Raw genomic sequence first — 25,060 nt, forward strand, 5'->3', positions numbered from 1 at the left:
ATCAAAGACTATAGAAAATTCAGCCTCCCAAGTATCCAAAGAATCCAGGCGTGTGCCAAGAGATCCAGGGGCAGGTCCACAATTTCACAATCTCAGGAGAATCTGAGATTATATTTCAATCTAATAACTGATACTACATAATCCAGCTTCTGTATCACCTTACATTTATATTTTGTAGTAACAATTTTAGACCAGGCCAATAAAGCATCACCAATTTGCTGCAGGGAACTAGGGAATGTTTAATTATGGCAGTGAAGTGTTTAATATTGTATTTTAAAATAGAAACAGTATAGAAACATTTGAATAATACTGAATTTTTAGAAACATCTATTGGAGTGTCATATATAAAAGGATAAGTAGAGATTTGGAAATGCTTTTTTTATTGGACAAGAAAACTGATCAAATGTAAATCTGGGCAAACTAGAAAGTCTGGATGCTAGCAATACAATCTATAGACACATTCTAGCATCACTTCTATGTGAGAAGTATCCGGATAGTGGTGCCTGCAAATGCACGCCCCTACACACTCAGACATCCATTAAGAAAATAAAGCCATGCTTTCCAGAGCGTTTAACACTTGTTTAACGTACTTGTTCTTCTAAATATCGCAAGGCAGGATGGGGTTTCTAAAGACAAGGGGATATAGGACCAAGGCAAAGACAGTCAGCACATACACTGTATCACGTTCCATAATCATATTGCTAGAACACCCAGGGAGTAGCCCTGAAATCACAGCCCTGCTGCCATGATGTACAATTACAGGACAGAGGTGCCAGGAGAAGGGCCCACGGTGGCCAAGGAAAGCTTTTGTGAGAAGACTACTTCAGGGTGTTCCCCATCAGAGGAGCACACCCCTGATCTTGTATTCCTCGTCAATCCAGGGTTCGTGTGAAATGGTCAGGTGGGGCATTTTTTCTTCCACAGACATCAGAATCTTCTGAGTTTCTTCATCAAAGCCAGATTTGTGCAGCCTGGGAAAAATAGAAATAAAGTGTTTTTTTTTGTTTTCTTTTTCATTTGTACACAGTATTGCCTCTCTACATTCTGATGTCTACCTCTCCTCTCCTCTTTATTCTCTTCTAGAAATCACTGGGAGAATTGTTCTGAATTTGAAAAACAAGCATGAATCCTTCCTATAGGATAGGAAGCCTCTGATTTAGACCATAAAGTGAAATTTCATATACAGCATGTGTCAATTAAGATTTAATTCAAAAAAGATGAATTTAAGTTAAAAAGAAAAAAAACAGGATAACTTCCATTTACCTGATGTTCATATGCCCTGGCACATTTATTGCTTCTTATAACGTGCTTTAAAAAAACAACAACATATTATGAACTTTTCTCAGAGACACTAGTATAATGAATTCATGTACCCATCACCAACTTCTACAATTACCAATATTCAGCCTCTTCCATTTACAACCCACCCATTTTCTAAGAAATAATTAAAGCAGATGCTACACCCATAAATATTTCAAACCTTCTTGTCTATTTTTGCTATTTTCAGTTCCTTTCATGTCATTGTCCCCTGAACCCACCTCAACAAAGCTGGTTTTTGTCATCACCAATAACATCAATTTATTAAATACATTCTATCCTACTTAACCGGTTAGCATTGAATACAGTTAATTACACTTTCTCGTTGGAGATATTTTTTCCCTTAGCTTATTGGTCACCACTTCCTCCCGGCTTCTACTCCCTCAACAGCTATCCTTCTTGCTTTATACATTGAATCTTTATCTCTTTATAACTTCTAAATGTTATTGGCATCAGGAAGATTAAAAAAATAAGTTCACAAATAATTGGTAAGACTGGAACATAGGCTCTCCTGAAAGAATATAACTAACATTTGCAGTTTTCTTCTCCCCTCTCCCGTGTCTGTCCTTCTTGCCTGGTGTTCATAGTTATGTGCCTTTTTATCTCCAATTATAAAAAGAAGTTGAGGAGGATTAGCAGGTCACAAAAATTCATAGACATTTAGACACAGGAGAAGTAGGAGTTTATTACCTTAAATCTTCAGAGGTAGGGAAGATGGCTAAGTTTCCTTTCAGCTACAGCGACACTGTGAGAAAGTTATCCAGAAATAACTGCTCTGAATGCTCGCTACTGTGGAGATGACATGTTTTGAGTGTGGGGATGGTGGTTGAAGAGGAGGGAGATATGATAATTATTATTTTATAATGCAGGTCTTAAGTGCCTGGCCTGTCCCTATGGGCGCTGGGTCTCTGTCTCCTCTCTGAATTCATTTTTTCCCTTGTCTGCTATACAGTTCCCCGGAACCCCCTTCTAGCCCTGGAGGGTACAAGGCCTGGCCCCATCTCAGAGCCTTTGCGTTTTGCTGTGCCCCCTTCACTTGGGGTCCTCCCTAGATATTCATGATATGATTTGGTTGGATCTGTGTCCCCACCCAAATCTCATGTTTAATTGTAATCCCCAGTGTTGGAGGTGGGGCCTGGTGGGAGGTGACTGGATCATGGGGGTGGATCCTTCATGAATAGTTAAGCACCATCCCTTTGGTGCTGGTCTCATGAGTGAGTTCTCACAAGATCTGGTTGTTTAGAAGTGTGTGGCATCCCCCCTGCTTCCTTTCCTCCTGTGCCCGCCACCAAAAACGTGCCTATTTCTCCTTCACATTCCGCCATGATTCAAAGTTTCCTGAGGCCACCTCAGAAGCAGAAGCCACTATGCTTCCCGTACAGCCTGCACACGCATGAGCCAATTAAACCTCTTTCCTTTATAAGTTACCGTCTCTGCCAGGCGTGGTGACTCACGCCTGTAATCCCAGCACTTTGGGAGGCTGAGGTGGGTGGATCACCTGAGGTTGGGAGTTCGAGACCAGCCTGGTCAACATGGTGAAATCCTGTCTCTACTAAAAATACAAAAATTAGCCTAGCATGATGGTGAGCGCCTGTAATCCTAGTTACTCCGGAGACTGAGGCACGAGAATTGCTTGAGCCTGGGAGGCGGGGGTTGCAGTAGGCCGAGATCATGCCACTGCACTCCAGCCTGGGTGACAGAGCAAGATGCCGCCTCAATAACACAAAAAACAAAAAACAACAAAAAAATAAACTTAACATATTGTGAACTTTTCTCAGAGACACCAGTACAATGAATTCATGTACTCATCACCAACTTGAACCATTATCAATATTCAGCTTCTTCCATTTATACCCTGCCCATTTATTTTTTAAAAAATAAACTTTTAAAAATTAAGATAAAATCAGAAGGAAAAATTAACTTAAAAAATTCATCCTACAGGTTTCAAATAGGTACAACGCCAAAGGCAAACCTCATTTTCAGAACAACGTTCACTGCTGCCGTTTAGCCAATGTATTTCTGAATGCAGACCCTGCTCAGCCCGTCCCAGAACCGCTTCCCAAGTCTGAGCCGGGGTTGCATATTTATGGCCAACGTAAGTAGAACATGTTTTAATAGAGCAGTGGTTCTCAGCTGGTGCAACTGTGTCTCCGGGGGACTTTTGACAATTTCCGGAGCTCTTTTGATTGTCACAACTGAGGGAAGCGCTACCGGCAATTCATGAGAAAGGCCGAGAACGCTGCCTGACATCTTACAATGTCAACGGTTTTTACATTTTACAATGACATTTTACAATGTCCACAGGGGCCCAGGACAGGCCCCCACCACAAACGACCCTCCAAGCCTGACATCCGTCATGTCGCAGTTGAGCAAACGGCCAGCGAACTAAGCTTGTTCTGAAGTCACTCACCCCAGCATCTGCAGGGCACAGTCCGGGTGGCTCAGTGCCTCACACAGCACCGCCACTGCATCAGGTTCCAAAGTAATCCAGTCGAGGTTCAGGCTCCTCAGTGTTTTGCAGGCGACGAGTGCCGCGGCGAGGTCACCACAGCAGGCACGGGTGATCGGACTTGTTTGCAGCCTGCAGACCAGAGAATCCAGTCTGGCTTGGGGCAGGCTGGAGGGCACGCCGTTGTTACTTACCAACTACTTATCACCCCCTAATACCGATAGAAAGGATGATAGTAGGCAGAGGACAGAGGATAGGGGACAGATGGACAAACAGATAAATGACAGATGATGTATACATAGATATAGGTAGACGTGTGGATATACACGTATCTATCCACATTTGTACACACATATGTCTATGTCTGATGTGTGTACCTGTGTGTTGGTGGCTTTCAGGCAGGCGTGATTTTTCCCCAGGAGCACAGCTGCCCTGGCTGAGAAATGCTGGTCTACACGGCAGAGTTTCCTGCCAGGAGGTGTGTAATTTTTGTGTAATTTTTGGAGGATACTGGTAGTGTCCGGAGACATTTTTGGTCTACCACGCCAGGAGAGAAGGTGCTCCTACCTCTTCTTCCCCTCTTCCCCTCGTAAACACCTCTTTCACACCTCTCTTCCTCTCCTGCCCCCACTTCCATCCCCTCTTCCCCTCTCTCCTCCCCCTTCCTCCCCCTTTCTCCCCCATTCTCCCCTCTCCTCCCTCGTTTTTCTGTCCTCATCTAGTGGCTGGGAACCGAGTGCTGCTCAACTTACCCAAGTGGGACAGCCACCCCAAAGACACAGAATGGATTGGGCTAAAATGCCCCTCGTGTCAATATCGAGAGACCAGGATGCAGACACACATCCTTGCAGCCTCACGAGCGCATGTAATTGTTTGACAAATTACACGCCTCCCAGCAGGAGACTCTGCCGTCTAGACCAGCGTTTCTCAGCCAGGGCGATTGTGCTCCGGGGCACATATGTCTGGTGACATTTATCCCAACTGAGGGGTGCTGCTGGCAGCTGGAGGATAGTGTCCAGGGGCGCTGCTGAAGATCCTATGATGCACAGGATGGCCCCCAAGGCAAATAACTCTCCAGTTTCAAACAGCAAGAGTTCCAAGGCCGGGCGCGGTGGCTCACACCTGTAATCCCAGCACTTTGGGAGGCCAAGACGGGCGGATCACGAGGTCAGGAGATCGAGACCATCCTGGTTAACATGGTGAAATGTCTCTACTAAAAATACAAAAAATTAGCCGGGCGTGGTGGCGGCGCCTGTAGTCCCAGCTACTCGGGAGGCTGAGGCAGGAGAATGTCGGGAACCCGGGAGGCGGAGCTTGCAGTGAGCTGAGATCGCGCCACTGCACTCCAGCCTGGGCGACAGAGCGAGACTCCGTCTCAAGAAAAAAAACAAAAAAAAAATCCTGCTTCCCTTCCATTCTATTGACCCTCCGGCTCTTCCTGTTCTTGAAATAGATAAATTTTCCTACGATGATGGTTGGTAGATACTCACCCAAGTTGCTCTAATTTACAGTTAGGATGCTTCAAAGCTGCACATAACTGTCTGACTTCAACATCTCCTATTTCATTCATTCCATTTCCTCAGATCTTCCATTCCCTGGTTCCTGGTTCCTGGTCTCGGTTCTCCTGGTTCCTGGTCCCTGGTTTCCTGGTTTCCACTGGTTTCCTGGTTCCTGGTTCCTGGGACCACTGGGTCACGTGATCATCGGATCAAAATCGGATCAAAATCCGGCAGGATCAGGATCAGATCAATCAAATCGTTTTCCGGCATTTTGCGTGCGGCGACATCAGACGGGTGTGCGGTGGGATCAGGATCAGGTGCGGTGGTCGACGCCAGGTGGTGCGACCGTTGGTGGGCGTTGATGCGGTTGTTGCGTGGTTGGTGGGATCAGACGTTGCGTCCGTTGTTCGGATCCGGATCAGGTGGTGCGTGGGAGGGGAGGGGAGGAGGGGGGAGGGAGAGGGAAAGGGTGGCGGGTGGTGGGGGAGGACACTAAAGCAAATCACAGCCGGTCCTACCACAGCTCCCGTATGCTGCAGGCTGGGTGCTTCAGCGCTCCACACAGAGATGCCACTCCATTATCTTCCAGGGCATTTGAGCTCAGATCGAGGAGGGACAGGGACTTATTGCACAAGAGGACTTGGGAGATGGAGTCACAGGAGACACAGGTGAGACAGCAGTACGTCAACCTGCAAAGAAACACACCGTCTCCCAGCCCACCGAACGGCCGCTCGTCTACCTGGAGAGACACACTGTCTCCCAGCCCACTAAAGCTTCCTATGGTAATGTTACCACATTCTCTTTGTCATAGGCAAAACCTTTCCAGATGTTCCTTGAACTCTACTGCCACTCAAGAAAATAAGGAGCTGGGTGAGGTGCCTCACACCTGTCATCCTAGCACTTTGGGAGAGCAAGACAGGTGGATCACCTGAGACCAGGAGTTTGAGACCAGCCTGACCCACATGATGAAACCCCGTCTCTACTAAAAGTACAAAATTAGCCGGGCACGGTGGCGGACGCCTGTAATCCCAGCTACTCGGGAGGCTGAGGCAGGAGAATCGCTTGAACCCGGGAGGTGGAGGTTGCAGTGAGCTGAGATCGCACCATTGCACTTCAGTCTGGGCGACAAGAGCGAAACTATGTCTCAAAAAAAAAAAAGACGATAAAAGAAGGGGATTAAAACTTGTAACACCTACGGACATACAGAAGGAAGAATGTGGAATATAGTGTCCCAACAAACAATCTCAGATTCCAGTTCCAAGTCAGATCATCACCAGCTGGAAGACCTAGGGCGAAAGTCACCCATTCTTTGCAACAGAGTATACATATGGCTTAATGGAATGTACTGGACAATATCCCATGTAGAATAATTTTTGATTTGTTGTTTAATATACATATTTAAGGTTTTGTTAAAAGAATAGGTTTTAGGTGCTCGAGCCACAAAAAATAAAATGGATCAGCTATGTCAGAGGATAAGTATGTTAATTCCTTGACAACAGTCAACTTTTTACTATGGATATGTATATCAAATAATTTTTGTTTTAAAAATTATTTAATTGGCCGGGCGCGGTGGCTCACGCCTGTAATCCCAGCACATTGGGAGTCCGAGATGGGCGGATCACGAGGTCAGGAGATAGAGACCATCCTGGCTAACACGATGAAACCCCATCCCTACTAAAAATACAAAAAATTAGCCAGGCGTGGTAGCGGGTGCCTGTAGTCTCAGCTACTTGGGAGGCTGAGGCAGGAGAATGACGTGAACCCAGGAGGTGGGGCTTGCAGTGAGCTGAGATCACGCCACTGCACTCCAGCCTGGGCGACAGAGCAAGACGCTGTCTCAAAAAAAAAAAAAAATTATTTAATCACAATGTACTGTATCCTTTGCTGAGAGTTGATTTTAAATGTTCTCACATCCTCCAAAATGGTAACTCTGTGAGGTGATGGATCTGTTAATTAGCTTGATTGTAGTAATCATTTTACAGTGTATGTATATATTAGAACATCACATTGTATGGCTTAAATATATGCATTTTTAAAATATTTTAATTTTTTTTTCTTTTTCTTTTTTGAGATAGAGTCTTGCTCTGTCTCTCAGACTGGAGTGCAGTGGCACAATCTTGGCTCACTGCAACCTCCACCTCCCAGGTTCAAGCGATTCTCCTGCCTCAACCTCCCAAAGTGCTGGGATTACAGGCATGCGTCCCAGCTAAATTTTACACACGGTTGATTTTTCTATTTTTAGTAGAGACGGGGTTTCACCATGTTGGCCAGGCTGGTCTCGAACTCCTGAGCTCAGGTGATCCGCCCACCTCGGCCTCCCAAAGTGCTGGGATTACAGGCATGAGCCACCAGGCCCAGCCCATTTTACTGATGAGCACCTGAGGCATGGAAAAGGAACTCAGGTCGAGCTATGGATTCCACATTGTGCTGCGTCCCTCAGTGAGCACTGCATTGCTTTGATAATGGCTGGATCTAGGCGCACGCTTTGGAAATCTCCTCCGAACCTGCTTTCTGCAGGCCAACTTACATCAGCGTCTTCAGGGCACAGTGTGGGTGCTTCAGGGCTTCACACAGCAACATCATTCCTTCGTCCCTCAAGGAATTTTCTACCAAGGAGAGGTGTTTCAGCGTGCTGTTGCAGGCCAGGACAGAGGCGATGTCCTCACAATCTTCACTGGAAATGTCACACTTTCCCAGTCTACATGTGAGACACACACCATGAGACGGAACCAAAGCTTTCAATTGCTCATCAAAGATTAGCCATGGACCAAATGACACCTCTGATTCTAGTCTTGCACCTGCCAATCCATTATCTACATTACAGACTTTTTTTTTGTTTTTTGAGAAGGAATCTTGGCCGGGCGCGGTGGCTCAAGCCTGTAATCCCAGCACTCTGGGAGGCCGAGACGGGCGGATCACGAGATCAGGAGATCGAGACCATCCTGGCTAACACAGTGAAACCCCGTCTCTACTAAAAAAATACAAAAAACTAGCCGGGCGAGGTGGCGGGCGCCTGTAGTCCCAGCTACTCGGGAGGCTGAGGCAGGAGAATGGCGTAGACCCGGGAGGCGGAGCTTGCAGTGAGCTGAGATCCGGCCACTGCACTCCAGCCTGGGCGACAGAGCGAGACTCCGTCTCAAAAAAAAAAAAAAAAAAAGGGAAGGAATCTCACTCTGTTACCCAGACAGGAGTGCGGTGGTACGATCTCAGCTCACGGCAACCTCCACCTCCCGGGTTCAAATGATTCTCCTGCCTCAGCCTCCCAAGTAGCTGGGATTACAGGCGCCTGCCATCACGCCCGGCTCATTTGTATTTTTAGTAGAGATGGGGTTTCACCATGTTGGCCAGGCTGTTCTCGAACTCCTGACCTCAAGAGATCTGCCTACCTCGGCCTCCCAAAGTCCTGGGATTACAGGGATGAGCTACCGCGCCCAGCCACATTACAAACTTTTAAAAAGTGCAAATGTGAATGACATGACTCCCTCATTCATCCCGTGGCTTTGCATTGAAGTTAGGAAAAAACGTCTAAGCCCACGCTTCTCACCGCCTGGGGTGATCTGCCCTGAGGGAGACACGTGGAAATGTCTGGGTATATTATTGGCTGTCACAATGGAGGCCGCCAGGGATGCTGTTGAACATCCTTCAGTAAACAGGACAGACCCTGCAACAAAGGAGTATCCAGAACTCAATAAATCTGACTCTCTGTCAAGAGCACTTCAAGAAATAGGAAAAACCAAACTCTTTTTTTCCTATTTTCACACAGTCAGTGCAACACGCTTCTGTGACCAGAGGTGGGAGGGCAGCTCACCCCCCATGTCGGGCAGCTCTTCCGCAGCCACTAAGTGGGCGTCCTAAAACTTAACCCAAACCGGACACTCCCTAGAGGGGTTAGACACAGAGCTGATCATCGATTATGCCTGTGTGATGAAGCCTCCATAAAAATCCTAAAAGGATATAGTTGAGAGAGCGCCCAGGTTGGCAAACACGTCCACATGCCACACCCCAGCTCCACAGGGACAGACGCTCCTGTCCTCGTGTGGGGAAAAGAAAGAGAGAGATCAGAGTGTTACCGTGTCTATGTAGAAAAGGAAGACTTAAGAAACTCCATTTTGATCTGTACTAAGAAAAATTGTTCTGTTTTGAGATGCCGTTAACCTGTGACTTTAGCCCCAACCCTGTGCTCACAGAAACATGTGCTGTAATGAATCAAGGTTTAATGGATTTAGGGCTGTGCAGAATGTGCCTGGTTAACAATATGTTTGCAGGCAGGATGCCTGGTAAAAGTCACCGCCATTCTCCATTCTCGATTAACCAGGGACGCAATGTACTTGGAAAGCCACAGGGACCTCTGCCCAAGAAAGCCTGGGTATTGTCCAAGGTTTCCCCGCACTGAGACAGCCTGAGATATGGCCTCGTGGGAAGGGAAAGACCTTACATCCCCCAGCCCGACACCCGTAAAGGGTCTGTGCTGAGGAGGAGTAGTGAAAGAGGGAGGCCTCTTTGAAGCTGAGATAAGAGGAAGGCTCCGGTCTCCAGCTCGTCCCTGGGAATGGAATGTCTTGGTGTAAAGCCGACCATTCCCATTCGTTCTATTCTGAGATAGGAGAAAACCGCCCTGTGGCTGGAGGCGAGATATGCTGGCAGCAATACTGCTCTGTTGCTCCTTGCTACACTGAGATGTTTGGGTAAAGAGAAACATAAAGCTAGCCTACGTGCACACCCGGGCACAGTGCCTTTCCTTGAACTTATTCATGACACAGATTCCTTTGTTCACATGTTTCCTGGCGGACCTTCTCCCCACCTGTTGCCCTGCTACTCTCCCCTCGCCAAGATAGAACAAACAATGATCAATGAATACTGAGGGAACTCAGAGACCAGCGCCAGTGCGGGTCCTCGCACGCACGTTGAGTGCCAGTCCCCTGGGCCCACTGTTGTTTCTCTATACTTTGTCTCTGTGTCTTGTTTCTTTTCTCAGTCTGTCGTCTCCACCTGACGAGAAATACCCACAGGCGTGCAGGGGCAGGCCCCCTTCACACTCGGGACCCTTCCAGATCTCATCCTGTGTTTCTCTCCATCTGGCTGCACATCTGTATCTTTCAGATCATTTATTAAATTGAGAGTCAGATCCCGTACGGTAGGAGCTCAGTCCCACGAGACCTCCCTTGAGTTCAGATGCCAGTTGCAGGTACTGGGTTGCTCTGCCTGTGTTTGACCGACCGGCTATCCATGGGGGTTCCCATGACCCCTTCCTTGAGTTAGACTTGCTAAAGTTAGATTTGCTAAAGTTAAACTCTTCCTAGAGTTAGATTTGCTAAAGTGGATCACAGACCTCAGGAAAACAATAACATTTAATAAATGATTGCTTGAGCCCAGGAGGTAGAGGCTACAGTGAGCTGAGATTCCACCTCAGCCTCTCAACTAGCTGGGATTACAGGCGCCCGCCACCACATCCGGCTAATTTTTGTATTTTTAGTAGAGATGGGGTTTCACCATGTTGGCCAGGCTGGTCTCGAACTCCTGAGCTCAAGTGATCTGCCCGCCTTGGCCTCCCAGAGTGGTAGAATTACAGGTGTGAGCCACGCCCGGCCCCTGGCCACCTTCATATCTCTCTTCTCCATCCGACTCAGAGGGAAATGCATCTGCAAGTTTTTATGCATGGATTCTTTGCTCCCCATTGTGATAATTTTTTAAAAAGCTCCTCAATCTTTTCTTTTTTCTTACTTATTGCATGCCTGTATCAGATTATCTTCTGTACCGCACAGAAAGCTCCTCATTCTTCAAGCCTCTTGACTGAAAGTATGATGGGGATCTCTCCTCTGAGACCAACAGGAAATGAGAAGATGGAGCAGAAGCAATATTTAAAGATCGAGATCATGGTAAAGCGTTCTCAGAAGCCTGTGCAAACATTCATCCACAAATGGAGGAAGCTCCGTGAATTTTTAAGCACAATAAACACAAAGAAAGACCAAAACCACGCCCAAGGAGGGAAGGAAAAAAAAAAACCCCTTAAAATTAGCCGGAGATAAGACACGTGGAGCACACTGCCTACAATAGGACGAAATATACCGATGGCTAAATTGAGAAAAGCATGGAAGCCTGAACGGGATGGAATCACATCTTTAACATGTAAAAGAACAAAAGAAAGAAAACAGTGAAAACCTACAATTCTCTGATGGATGGGTGAAAAAAATCTACAAAAATAAAATCAACACAGATATTTTTGGTCTCGAATACACCGTGGTCATCTGGTTTATAACGATAACTACTGCTGTTCACTTGAGAAAAAGTCATCTTCCGACAGCACTCTGTGTTCGTATGTGAAAATTAAAAAAAAAAACCTGACTTTATACTACACAGAAACATTCATTCAAAGTAGATCATAGCCCCAATTGTGCATAGTAAAATAAGACTTTTAGAGAGAAATGCATAGGAAGTTATTCTTATGACTTTGGGCTTGGAGTGCAGTGACTCAGGTTGGAGTGCAGTGACGTGATGACAGCTCACTGCAGCAACTGTGGACCTTTTGGCTCAAGAGCTCCTCCTGCGTCAGCCTGCTGAGTAGCTGGGACTACAGGCTTCCACCACCATACCTAGATAATTTTGTTTTGTTTTGTTTTTAGAGACGGGGGTCTCACTATGTTGTCCAGGCTGGTCTCCAACTCCTGGCCTCAAGCGATCCTCCTTCCTCAGCCTCCCAAAGTGCTGGGATCACAGGCATGAGCCACCAAGCCTGGCAACAATTCCCTAAACAAACACGAAAAGCAGTTGAACATGAAAAGATTCATTCAGTGTTCATAAAGAATCTCTCTTAATTCAAAGAGGATATTAAGCATGTGGAAAACCAAACCACATAGAAGATATTGGCAATGCATATATTTGACCTAGAATTCATTCCACAATAGAGAAAAAACACCTGTCAATCAATTAGAAAAAGACAACCCAATAAAACGATGGGCTACACCAGCATGTCAGATATATCACAACAGGAAGCCCGAAAGTCAAACAAATGAAAAGGCGCTCATATTATTAGTCATTAGACAAATGCAAATTAAACCCACTCAGATATTACGCCCTAAGCAGAATGGGTTTGAAAAGATCAACACCCTCAAGTGTTGGTAAGAAAACAGGACAAGTAGAACGTGTTCATTTCTTTTTTTTTTTTTTTTTAGACAGAGTCTGGCTCTGTCCCCCTGGCTGGAGTGCAGTGGCGCGATCTCGGCTCACTGCAAGCTCTGCCTCCCAGGTTCCTGCCATTCTCCTGCCTCAGCCTCCCAAGTAGCTAGGACTACAAGCACCTGCCACCATGCCCACCTTTTTCTCTGTGTGTGTATTTTTAGTAGAGACAGGGTTTCATTGTGTTAGCCAGGATGGTCTTGATCTCCTGACCTTGTGATCCACCCACCTTGGCATCCCAAAGTGCTGGGATTACAGGCGTGAGCCACCGTGCCCAGCCTGGGCTGATTATATTGATTGCTGCCTCAGTGACTTCCCTTTGTTCTCTTTGGAAAGAGATTGCCCAGTGATCATTCTACTATAAAGACACATGCACACGTGTGTTTACCACAGCACTGTTCACAATAGCAAAGTCTTGGAACCAACCCACATGTCCATCAACGATAGACTGGATAAAGAAAATGTGGCACATATATACCATGGAATACTATGCAGCCATAAAAAAGGATGAGTTCATGTTCTTTGCAGGGATGTGGATGAAACTGGAAACCATCATTTTCAGCAAAGTAACACAAGAAGAGAAAACCAAACACCGCATGTTCTCACTCCTAAGTGGGAGCTGAACAAAGAGAACGCATGGACACAGGGTGGGGAACATCACACACCGGGGCCTGTCATGGGGGAGGGTGCTGGGGGAGGGATGGCATTAGGAGAAATACCTAATGTAAATGACGAGTTGATGGGTGCAGCACACCAACATGGCACGTGTATACCTATGTAACAAACCTGCACGTTGCGCACATGTACCCTAGAACTTCAAAGTATAATACTAATAAAAAAGAAAGATAGATTTGCTCTGCCTAGAAATCACCCAATTAGGACAGGGGCCACCCTGACAATTTTCAAGAGGAAGAAATGACTTTGGGCAAGTCATTTTTCCCCGGCTTTAACGCTGTCAACTGCCAAATCAGACAATCACATTTGTGTGCATTAACGTACTTCAGTTTTAAGTTTCTATAAATATCTTTAGGGGGGAAAAAATGATGTTCTTGTTTTGGCCTGGTTGGTTGAAGGCAGAACCAGCAAGTATCAAGGGAGGTGTTCGTAAGATGAGGCTGGGTGTGGTGGCTCGTGTGAAGTACTGTAATCCCAGGACTTTAGGAGGTCAAGGCGGGCAGATCGCTTGAGACCAGGAGTGCAAGATCAGCCTGGGCAATATGGTGAAACCCTATCTCTACAAAAAATTACAAAAATCAGCTGGGTGTGGTGGCGTGCACCTGTAATCCTAGCTACTCAGGAGGCTGAGGTGGGAGGATCGCTTGAACCCGGGAGGCTGAGGTTGCAATGAGCCAAGATCGCGTCATTGCACTCTAGCCTGGGCAATATGGTGAAACCCCCATCTCTACAAAAAAATTACAAAAATCAGCTGAGTGTGGTGGCGTGCACCTGTAATCCTAGCTACTCAGGAGGCTGAGGTGGGAGGATCGCTTGAACCCGGGAGGCTGAGATTGCAATGAGCCAAGATCACGTCACTGCACTCTAGCCTGGGCAACAGAGTGAGACCCTGTCTCAAAAAAAAAAAAAAAAAAAAGAAAATTAAAGTAAGTACGAGAGATGGGAGGGCGGAAACAAACCTGAGAGGACGCCTTGCCCGGCAGAATCTACCTTCACCTTACAAGAGAGACTGAGATTCAAAAGATGAAAAACAAGATAGATGAAGACTGAAGCAATGACCCTCCGGGAAGGACAAGAATATTCAAGCCGCAAAGCCCACCTTGGAAAGAAACACCGCTCAGCATGAACAGCCCGGACTTACATCAGCTCTTCTATCTTGCACATTGGATGGTTCAGCGTCTCACACAGGTGCCTGACGTCAGTACGGGAGAGGCTTGTGCCATACAGGCTCAGAAGCTTCAGGTGAGGGTTGTGAAGAACTGCCTTAAACAATTCTGAATCGTGTCCTAAGTTAAGCATAGAAGTAAATCTGCAAAAGATTAAAACAAAAAATAGCGTCACGCAAGGAGATCCCAGCACAAAGCCAGACACCTGTTGTACGATTCTTCCTGCCCTGAACGCTGGGCCTCAGCATGCAGGTTCTGGAATTCTGGTTACTCCTGCCCATAAATTATTTCTCGATGGGGTCTTCAGACACCAGACAGCAGAGGCTCAAGCTGCTTAGAACTTTCCTGTTTCTCCCTAGCCCCTCCACTTCTACATAACAGCAAACATGTAAGGAAAATGAGTCAGATGTATCCCATGTTAAACCAAGCCCCATGGGGACAGGAACAAACTATACTTGTACCTCTTTGAATTCTGAGATTTAATGCCTCACATAAAATAGACACACACATATCTGAATTAATGCTCCAAGCAAAACTGTGTTACCCAAGGAAAAAACCCATTTCTGTTTTAAAACTAAGGTTTTTTTTTTTTTTTTTTTTTTTTATATATAAAGGAGACGGTGTTATGTAGTGTCAAAAAACTCAGGCTCCAGAGTTACAGGAAACTGGATTTGATGTTTTGCTTTTCTCCTTGTTGCTTTTGCAAGATTGGGGAAATGACCTAATGGCTGTGTGGCCCAGTCTCTTCATGAAATACACAGATATGGTCATGGTGATTAAGAAATTAGCATTTAAGGACAGGCATGGTGACTCACACCTGTAATCCCAACACTTTGGGAGGCCAAGGCAGGTAGGTCATGTGAGGTCAGGAGTTCAAGACTAGCCTGGCCAGCTAGGTGAAACCCCGTCCCTACTAAAAATACAAAAAATTAGCTGGGCATGGTGGTGTGTGCCTGTAATCCCAGCCACTCAGGAGGCTGAGGTAGGAAAATCACTTGAACCCAGGAGGTGGAGGTTGCAGTGAGCTGAGATTGTGCCACTGCACTCCAGCCTGGGCAACAAGAGCGAAACTCTGTCACCAAAAAATAAAGAAATTAGCATTTACTGTAATGCCTGAAACATGGCCAATTCATGTTGGCTTTTATTTTAGTATCTACATGTATATGCCATATATGTGTATTTATAAACCAAATATGTAATTATAAACCAAATATGTATTTATAAACCAGCTTTATGTATTTACCAGATAAATACGAAATCAGAATATGTACTTATAATACAGACAAAATTTATGCATAAACAGATATATGTATGTATTTATTAGCCTAATAAATGTGTATTTACAAACCAGACACACGTAAGAATAAATACATGACACATAAAACTTGCTCTATATGACTCCTGGTATTAGAACAGATGAGAACACCTTGATTTCTCTCCTAGTCAACTTTAAGAAATGATGGAGAATTTTAAAAGTAAATATTTTACCATGTTCAAAAACTAGAATGGGAATTTTGAGTGGACCAGAATCAAAAGACAGATAAGGGCAGATAACAGAGGGAAACGGCAGGCTGGAGCAACTGTGGGGATTGTGGGCAGAGTGATCCCCTAAATATATCAGCAACACCCAGGTGCCACCTGCCCAGAGATAAAGGAAGCCAGGAGCTGGTGACAGGGAGGGGAGATGTACAGGGATCTGTGCAGCCAGTGAGCAGAGTCTGGTACAAATGACAGGTGGAAGTGCTTCCACAGGAAAACAGGGAATCCAGGCCAGGCACGGTGGCTCACATCTGTAATCCCGGCACTTTGGGAGGCCGAGGTGGGTGGATTACCTGAGTTCAGGAGTTCAAGACCACCCTGGTCAACATGATGAAACCCCATCTCTACTAAAACACAAAAAATTAGCCGGGCGTGGTGGTGTGCACCTGTAGTCCCAGCTACTGGGGAGGCCGAGGCAGGAGAACTGCTTGAACCCAGGAGGTGGAGCTTGTAGTGAGCCCAGATCTCGCCACTGCACTCCAGCCTGGGCAGACAGAGCAAGACTCTGTCTCAAAAAAGCATAAATAAAAATAAAAATAAAAATAAATAAATAAAAAGAAAAGAAAAACAAGGAAACCCCTTGGTATCTGGAGACACCTGTGACAAAGGCGGGTGGCAAAAAGGATGGGAAGATCCGGCCTTCAAGCCACCACTTCCCATTAATGAAAGCACCGGGATTGGTTAGCCAGGCAGCTGCAGTGAATGTCAACCATCGGCCAGCAGCAAACAGTCGAGTCAACAGACAATATGGTGGGAAAACAGTCACAAAGATGAACATGTAATCAGGAATCATCACCATTTCAGGATAATCAACCTCAAGGAAAAGGGGCAACCTAAAATAGAAGAGTTGATTATGATACCATTTGTTGACTATTTGTCTTGTCAACTTTTTCCTTTTTCTGCACATAAATGATTGAAAAAAAAATACAATTGCTGAGATGAATAAAGAATCAGAAGTCTGGGCTCATTCCTTCAACTTCAACACCAGTGCCTCCCTAAGGTTAGGGATTAAGGAACGCTGGAGGTGTGTGTGTTTGGAACATACTGATCCATCTGTGATTAGTCTGCCCTACATAACCCAAGGAATCAGTCTATTTCTCTCAGCCTCTACTGACGCCACTCTGCTTCCAGAAACTATTATCACTTTTTCTCAAGTATAACTTTTCCCTTAACTATAAGGTGAAAAAAAGTTGATAAAGCAAATAGAACAGGATCTGAACTAACCATTCCTCATGTGAGTGATGAAGTTGGATGATACCTCCAACGTTCCCTAAACCCTAACCTTGGGGAGGCATTAAAATCGGTGTTGAAGGAATGAGCCCTGGCTTCTGATTCTTTATTCGCCTCAGCAACTGCATTTATCATTTCATGTACAGAACTAAAAAGAAGGAAAAACATTTTTCAATTTCTTTTTTTCTTTTTTTTGAGACGGAGTCTGGCTCTGTCGCCCAGGCTGGAGTGCAGTGGCGCGATCTCGGCTCACTGCAAGCTCCGCCTCGCGGGTTCACGCCATTCTCCTGCCTCAGCCTCCCCAGTAGCTGGGACTACAGGTGCCCGCCACCACGCCCGGCTAATTTTTTTGTATTTTTTAGTAGAGACAGGGTTTCACCGTGTTAGCCAGGATGGTCTCAATCACCTGACCTTGTGATTCGCCTGTCTCGGCCTCCCAAAGTGCTGGGATTACAGGCGTGAGCCACTGCGCCCGGCCCATTTTTCAATTTCAAGACATGGCTAGATACTTTTGAAGAGAAATGAACAAACTGTCTCTATCATTCCTGCACAAATTAAAATGAATCTAATGATATTTACTAGACACTGAACTAAAGAACTTTGTGTAAAATATCAATGAATTGGGAGGCCAAGGCAGGTGGATCACATGAGGTCAGGAATTTGAGATCAGCCTGGCCAACATGGTGAAACCCCGTCTCTACTAAAAATACAAAATTAGCCAGGCATGGTGGCAGGCACCTGTAATCCCAGGCCATTGAGGCTGAGGCAGGAGAACTGTTGAACCTGGGAGGGAGGTTGCAGTGAGCTGAGATTGCACTGACAGGACTCCAGCCTGGGCTTACACAGTGAGACTGTCACAAAAATTTTTTTTTTTTTTTTTTGAGACGAGTCTGGCTTGCTGCTCAGGCTGAGTGCAGTGGCTGGGATCTCAGCTCTCACTGCAAGCCCGGGCCCGGTTCACGGCTCGCCTCAGCCCCTCCCGAGTAGCTGGGACTACAGGACGCCCGCCACCTCGCCCGGCTAGTTTTTTGTATTTCTTAATAGAGACGGGGTTTCAACCTGTTAGCCAGGATGGTCTCGATCTCCTGACCTCGTGATCCGCCCGTCTCGGCCTCCCAAAGTGCTGGGATTACAGGCTTGAGCCACCGCGCCCGGCCAAAATTTTTTAATTAAAGTTTTTTTTTAAATAAAAGATCAGTGATTTATTCTCACTGTCATTAGGACCATGAAGAAGCACTGATATCCTCATTTTGTAACCTAAGGCTCCTAGGAAGGACATGTACATCTTAATTCATGCCTTCACCCAGGTTTATCCGGATTACTGTTCTTCTGCTTCACGTTGCCATTGATCTCATCTAAAAATCAATGACTTCTTGTGCTTTAAGACTGAATTTATACAATAAAAATCAATGACAAATGTCTTAATTGCAAGACCACTAACCACCTCTTCCTTGCTACTATTCCTCACATCACACTGAAATTCAGATACTGCTCATGCCTTATAATCAAGCCAGTCCCCTACTTTAACATATTTTCCAGAAAAAAAAAAAGTTCAGTGAGGTCCACTTTTTACTCTCCATGTGGAATCTTTAGAAATTCTTTTATGAGTCAGTTCCTTCATTATTTTCAGCACGCATTCATTCAATGGATGTTTCGTGAGCCCGTACAAAGCTTTGTATTTTTCTAGATGCTGAGGACGTGAGGGTAAAGGTATCCCCATCCATCACGGAGGTTTAGTCAACAGAGAAACACTGCGCTCCCTAAGATCACTCCTGGCTTTGGTGACTTGCTAGGAGATCTCGTACGACTTGCAATACAGTCATACAATGGCTGTGATTTATTTCAGCAAAAGGATACAAAGGAGAAACCACCAAGGGGAAAAGGAACATAGGAAAAATCCAGAGAAAACGAGACACAAGCCCGCAAGAGTCCTCTCCCCATAGGATCACCAGGACACAATAAATTCCTCCAGCAACAAAATGTGAGAACACGTGTGAAGCGTCATCTACCAGGGAGGCTCATGAAGGACTCAACGTCTGTGGTTTTTACTGGAGCTTGTCATACAGGCACCTTCTGCCTAGCATGAGCCAAAATTCAAAACTCACTGAAGGGGCCGGGCGCGGTGGCTCAAGCCTGTAATCCCAGCACTTTGGGAGGCCGAGACGGGCGGATCACGAGGTCAGGAGATCGAGACCATCCTGGCGAACACGGTGAAACCCCGTCTCTACTAAAAAAAAAAAAAATACAAAAAACTAGCCGGGCGAGGTGGCGGGCGCCTGTAGTCCCAGCTACTCGGGAGGCAGGAGAAGGGCATAGACGTGAACCCGGGAGGCAGAGCTTGCAGTGAGCCGAGATCCGGCCACTGCACTCTAGCCTGGGCGACAGAGCGAGACTCCGTCTCAAAAAAAAAACAAACAAACAAACAAAAAAAACTCACTGAAGGAAACCAGACATTCAGTATAAACCACAGGGTTGGTACAGTTTAGGAACAGTGAACCATTCCTATCAGTTAGGTTGATGGAAACTCTCCCAAAGTCCAAGTTTCAAGACAACAGCCAAGCCAGGTGCGGTGGCTCACGCCTGTAATCCCAGCACTTTGGAAAGCCGAGGTGGGCGGATCATGAGGTCAGGAGCTCGAGACCAGCTTGGCCAACGTGGTTAAACCTCATCTCTATTAATACAAAAAGTAGCCGGGTGTGGTGGTGCATGCCTATAATCCCAGTTGCTCGGGAGGCTGAGGCAGGAGAATCGTTTGAACCTGGGAGGCAGAGGTTGGGGTGAGCTGAGATCACGCCACTGCACTCCAGCCTGGGTGACAAGAGCGAAACTCCGTCTCAAAACAACAACAACAACAACAACACAACACAACACAACAAACAAGACATCAGCCAAGGACCGACCTAGCAAACAGATCTTTCTAGAGACAGCAGTCTAAAGACTGCTATGTTTTTTCTGCACAAATATGTGGGCTAATAATTCAATGCACTAACTCTTACCAAAAAGACGTACAAGGTGCTTTGGGAGCATAGACAGTCTTCTGTGATGACATGACCTTTCAAGCTGAAGGAAGACTTAAATTTAACCTGAAAGCAATGTTTGCTTATAGAGGTAAAGAGAACAGCATGGCCCAGGCAAATCAAGATAAGTAAAATATCAGGAAACAACTCTGTTTCTATTCTCTCATATATTATTTGTATAAAAGTAATAACAAAAACTTTATTAGGATTAAAAGAAACCAAAGAAAATATTGCACATCAGCACTCTGTTTTATAAATGCTACCTATTATGCTTATCTTTATTATTTTTCTTTCTTTTTTTACAAATTTAAGGCTGTTTTTCTGTCTGTCCTCAGCACCCTTCCTTTCTCACCTGACAAACATCTATTCTTCATCCATCCACAACCAAGCAAAGGTCCCCCTTAACCAGGACTGCTCACTCTCTGGCCCTCCAAGTAGATTTCATTTTACACGTCACTACATTTTTATTATTATTATTATTATACTTTAAGTTCTAGGGTACATGTGCACAATGTGCAGGTTTGTTACATATGTATACATGTGCCATGTTGCTGTGCTGCACCCATTAACTCGTCATTTACATTATGTATATCTCCTAATGCTATCCCTCCTCCCTCTCCCCTCCCCACAACAGGCCCCGGTGTGCGATGTTCCCCGCCCTGTGTCCAAGTATTCTCATTGTTCAGTTCCCACCTATGAGTGAGAACATGCGGTGTTTGGTTTTCTGTCCTTGTGATAATTTGCTCAGAATGATGGCTTCCAGCTTCACCCGTATCCCCACAAAGGACATGAACTCATCCTTTTTTATGGCTGCATAGTATTCCATGGTGTATATGTGCCACATTTTCTTAATCCAGTCTGTCACTGATGGACATTTGGGTTGGTTCCAAGTCTTTGCTATTGTGAATAGTGCCGCAGTAAACATACGTGTACATGTCACTGCATTTAACACACTGGATTGCAGCTCTGCATTTATGTACTGGTCTTCTTCCAAAAAGGCCACAGTAGAGAGAAGGAAACTCTGCCACTTGCTTAAAGGACAGGTTAACATCAAACTTACATGAGTTTTCGGAGTTTACAAACAGGCTGAGTCAGCGCTTTGCAAAGAATCGCCAGGGAGGCATCGTCGAGGCTGCTGTTTTCCATGTCTAATATCTGGAAGTTCTTGTTGGTAATGAACACTGAGCAAAGCTCCCGCCAGTAGACGAGCTTCTCGTTGTAACTATGAGAGAACAAAGATCGTGATTCTCCAGTGACTAAACGCAATTCAAGACATTCTCAAAACAGGCCAAACACCATTTCCAAAGTCCCTCAAAGCTGACAGACACCCAGGCCTGAACAGGGAGAAGGTCAGCCAGGTAAACTGAGCCAACATGACATAATAGTTAGGAAGTAGGCCCTGGCCAGGCAGACTGGCTCAAGCCTGTAATCCCAGCACTTTGGGAGGCCAAGGCAAGAGAATCGCTTGAGCTTAGGAGTTTGAGAATGGCCTGGGCAACATAGCAAGACTCCTTATCTATTAAAAATTTAAAAAATCAGCCAGGTGTGGTGGCATACACCTGTAGTCCCAGCTATTTGGGGGCTGAGGTGGGAGGATCACTTGAACCCAGGAGTACAAGACTAAAGTGAGCTATGATCATGCCACTGCACTAAGCTAGGGAAACAGAGCAAGACCCTGTCTCGAAAAAAAAGAAAGAAAGTGAGCACTATTTACAATAGCAAAGACATGGAATCAACTTAAATGCCCATCAATGATAGACTGGATAAAGAAACCGTGGTAAATATACACCATGGAATACTACGCAGTCATGAAAAGGAATAAGATCATGTCTTTTGCGAGGACATGGATGGAGCTGGAGGCCATTATCCTTAGCAAACGACTGTAGGGACAGAAAACCAAATACCGCATGTTCTCATTTATAAGTAGGAGCTAAATGATGAGAACACACGGACACAGGAAAGGGAACACCACACACTGGGGCCTGTTGGAGTGTGGGGCTTGGGAGGAGAGAGAGCATCAGGAAGAATAGCTAGTAGATGTCGGGCTTAATACCTGGGTGATGGGATGATCTGTGCAGCAAATCACCATGACGTATGTTCACCTATGTCACAAACCTGCACATCCTGCACATGTAACCCCTGAACTTAAAAGTTGGAAATAAAAAAAAAAAAGAAAGTGGATCCTGAGACAAGAGTAATTGATTGGAATGAAACTCTGGTGTAAACATTTAGTAACTATGTGACCCTGGCCAAGCTATTCAACCTTGTTGTTTCCATTTCCTCTTCTTTTAGATGAGAATACTTGAGTGTTCTATGGACAAGGGTTATTTGGTGACCCCTCAGTGAACAGGGAACTGTGTCCAAAAACGTTATCACGAACAGCAGCGTGTGTCTGAGAGCTAACGTATGAGCTAGGAACCTGAACCCGACGGAAGAATATAAGGCAAAATCAGCGGAGGGAAAAGGCATATGGAAAAAATGCAGAGGAAACGAGGCAGGAACTTCCAGGAGTCCCCTCCCTTGGGGTCACCAGGGGATACTGCACAAGCTATGAAGGGAGGGGGAAGAAGCACAGTCTGAAAACAATAAAAATGATGAAAAAAAATAAAAAAGAAAAGGAAAGAAAGAGAAAGAGAAAAAGAAAGAGAAAGAAAGAGGAAGGAAAGGAGGGAAGGAGGGAGGGAGGAAGCAAGCAAGGCCAGGCGTGATGGCTCATGCTTGTAATCCTAGCACTTTGGGAGGCTGAGATGGGTGGATCACCTGAGTTCAGTAGTTCAGGAGTTCAAGACCAGCCTGGCTAACATGGTGAAACCCTGTCTCTACCAAAAACACAAAAATTAGCCAGGCGTGGTGGCGTGCACCTGCAATCCCAGCTACTTGGGAAGCTGAGGCAGGAGAGTTGCTTGAACCCAGGAGGCGGAGGTTGCAGTGAGCTGAGATCGCACCCCTGCACTCCAGCCTTGGTGATAGAGCAAGACTCCATCTCAAAAAAAAAAAAAAAAAACCTCCTGCTAGCCTCTTAACCTCACATTGGTCCTATGAAGTCGATAAACTTTTATTCCTCTTTATACAAATGGAAAAAGTTCAAGAAGTTGCAGCTCATGATCCCACAGCTGACAAATGGTAGTGCCACGGCTGGAAAGGAAGCCTTTCTGACTCCAACCTCCATGCTCTTAAGCACAGCAGCAAAAGGCCCACGAAACACCCACGGGCCACTAGAGCAAACTCCAAGCGTAGTGCAGTGGGGCAGGGGATTAATAGACGACTCACCCTGAGGCGCATCCTGAGTCATCTGGAAAGATATTCTCCATACACATGCGAAGTGTCGTTAAACCTCGACAATGCTTCAGGCAGAATGAAGCTATTACCAAATGTTCTATGTTACCAATATAAATGAACACTTCTTCAAAGAAATTCATCACTTGTGTTACAAATTCTTTTTCCTGAGTTTCAAATAAACTAACGAATAATTCCTGGAAACCCATGGCTTCCCTATCAGCTTCACATTGACTTAAACTTTTAAGGGATTGGGTTATTTCCTGCTGTAGGTCTTTTGACAGTGGAAAACCAAAGGATGTCTCCAGCATGCTGACAATTTCTTCTGCTGAAATTCCAAACATGAATATCCCCACCTGGGTCAAGTGGGTTTGAGGCTGAATCACAGTTGCTTTTACAAGTTGAGTTATGCTTCCAATGGCCGGGTTAGGATCGTCTTTGGGTCGTTTGAGCAAATAAAACATGGCGGCACAAAACTCTTGGATACACAGATGGATGAAGGTAAAACAATCCCCTCTCCGTTGGAGAAGTCTCATATCCACCCACATCAAGCCCTCAGACTCAGATAACCCATTCCTCCAGAGATCCTCATGGCAAAAGACAAATGTGTATGTCCATACTCCCTCTGCAGCCAAAGCACACAGGTTTTTTAGTCGGGCTCTGTTCACCTTAGGCACAAAACTCTGACTTCCTGCTTTGAATACATTTGTTAAGAAGGATGCATATAAAGAGGTGGTGTTTTGGGAGTTTATTTCAAGGTCTTCTCCCCTCTCTAGCCTCTGTTTCACGCAAGTACAGACCAACCAGCATATAAAGGGATTATGGCACAAGATAAACAGCGGTCCACTATCTCTCACAAAATTGAAGACTTTCAAGGCTTTGCTCTTCTCACCAAAGTAGTAGGAGAAATACGACTTCTTTTCAGATTCAGTGAATCCTGAGAGCTTTATAAGTTTTGGATGCTGCAACATAAAATAGTGTTTTTGCATAGCCAGTTTTCCTAAGGCAATAAGCAGAGAGCATTCTGGAAGCATCTTTTTCTGCAACAAACTGCTCAGGATAATTGACGTTGGCTGCTGCCGCCTCCAGTCATCGCTCAAGTCGTCCTTAAATTTCAAGTTAAACTTCAGGTGCTCAAAGCCATCCATGATGAACAGAATTCTCTCTGGCTGGGAAAAAATGTCTTCGATCGTCTCTGAAGACTCAGGCCAGTCCCTGGAGAGGAGCTCCAGTAAGCTGGTCTCTGTGACCCCGTTCATTTCATAGACATTGAGGAAAAACACAAATGTGAACCTATCCTTCCATAAGTTTCCCTCTGCCCAGTCCAACATCACTTTTCTTAGAAGGGTTGTTTTTCCAATTCCGTCGGAACCTTCCAGGACCACAGTGTGGAGTCTAGCCGCAGCAGTGTATGCGCCAGTCAATTCTTTATACTTATTTCTCATGGTTTCTTTGTAGAAATGCTCAGGGACGGGAAGACAGGTTTCCTTCTCCCATATGAGTTGAAATTTTTCCTTCATATGCTTTCTATATGGGTTTAGCTTATCTGTGAGAACAGGATATCAGATAGTTAAAAACGCACTCATTCTTTTATACTCCTCAGAACTGTAAACCAAAAATAAAATTCTAATACTCGTCAGCCATCTGAAGCCAGGGTGCTTTTAACATTTAACCTGAGAGACTGGTTCATGCCATGATGGGAAGTGGGGGTCAGACAGA

The 25,060-nt window shown here is 45.5% G+C and overlaps 1 protein-coding gene across 1 annotated transcript in view; it reads right to left on the reverse strand.

Annotated features, from left to right (window-relative positions):
- Positions 1 to 363: 363 nt before the first annotated feature.
- Positions 364 to 25,060, reverse strand: part of NLRP9 (NLR family pyrin domain containing 9) — a 39,005-nt gene continuing 14,308 nt past the window's right edge. The window contains exons 3-10 of the mRNA XM_031660383.1: positions 23,336 to 24,887; positions 21,126 to 21,287; positions 14,255 to 14,422; positions 7,793 to 7,963; positions 5,783 to 5,954; positions 5,257 to 5,327; positions 3,728 to 3,898; positions 364 to 971 (exon numbers count right to left, since the gene is read on the reverse strand). Of these exons, the coding sequence (XP_031516243.1) occupies positions 839 to 971; positions 3,728 to 3,898; positions 5,257 to 5,327; positions 5,783 to 5,954; positions 7,793 to 7,963; positions 14,255 to 14,422; positions 21,126 to 21,287; positions 23,336 to 24,887 (2,600 nt within the window). The 3' untranslated portion in view covers positions 364 to 838. The remainder of the gene's footprint in view (positions 972 to 3,727; positions 3,899 to 5,256; positions 5,328 to 5,782; positions 5,955 to 7,792; positions 7,964 to 14,254; positions 14,423 to 21,125; positions 21,288 to 23,335; positions 24,888 to 25,060) is intronic.

This window comes from Papio anubis, chromosome 20 (assembly GCF_008728515.1).
Source record: "Papio anubis isolate 15944 chromosome 20, Panubis1.0, whole genome shotgun sequence".
Classification (NCBI taxonomy): domain Eukaryota; kingdom Metazoa; phylum Chordata; class Mammalia; order Primates; family Cercopithecidae; genus Papio; species Papio anubis.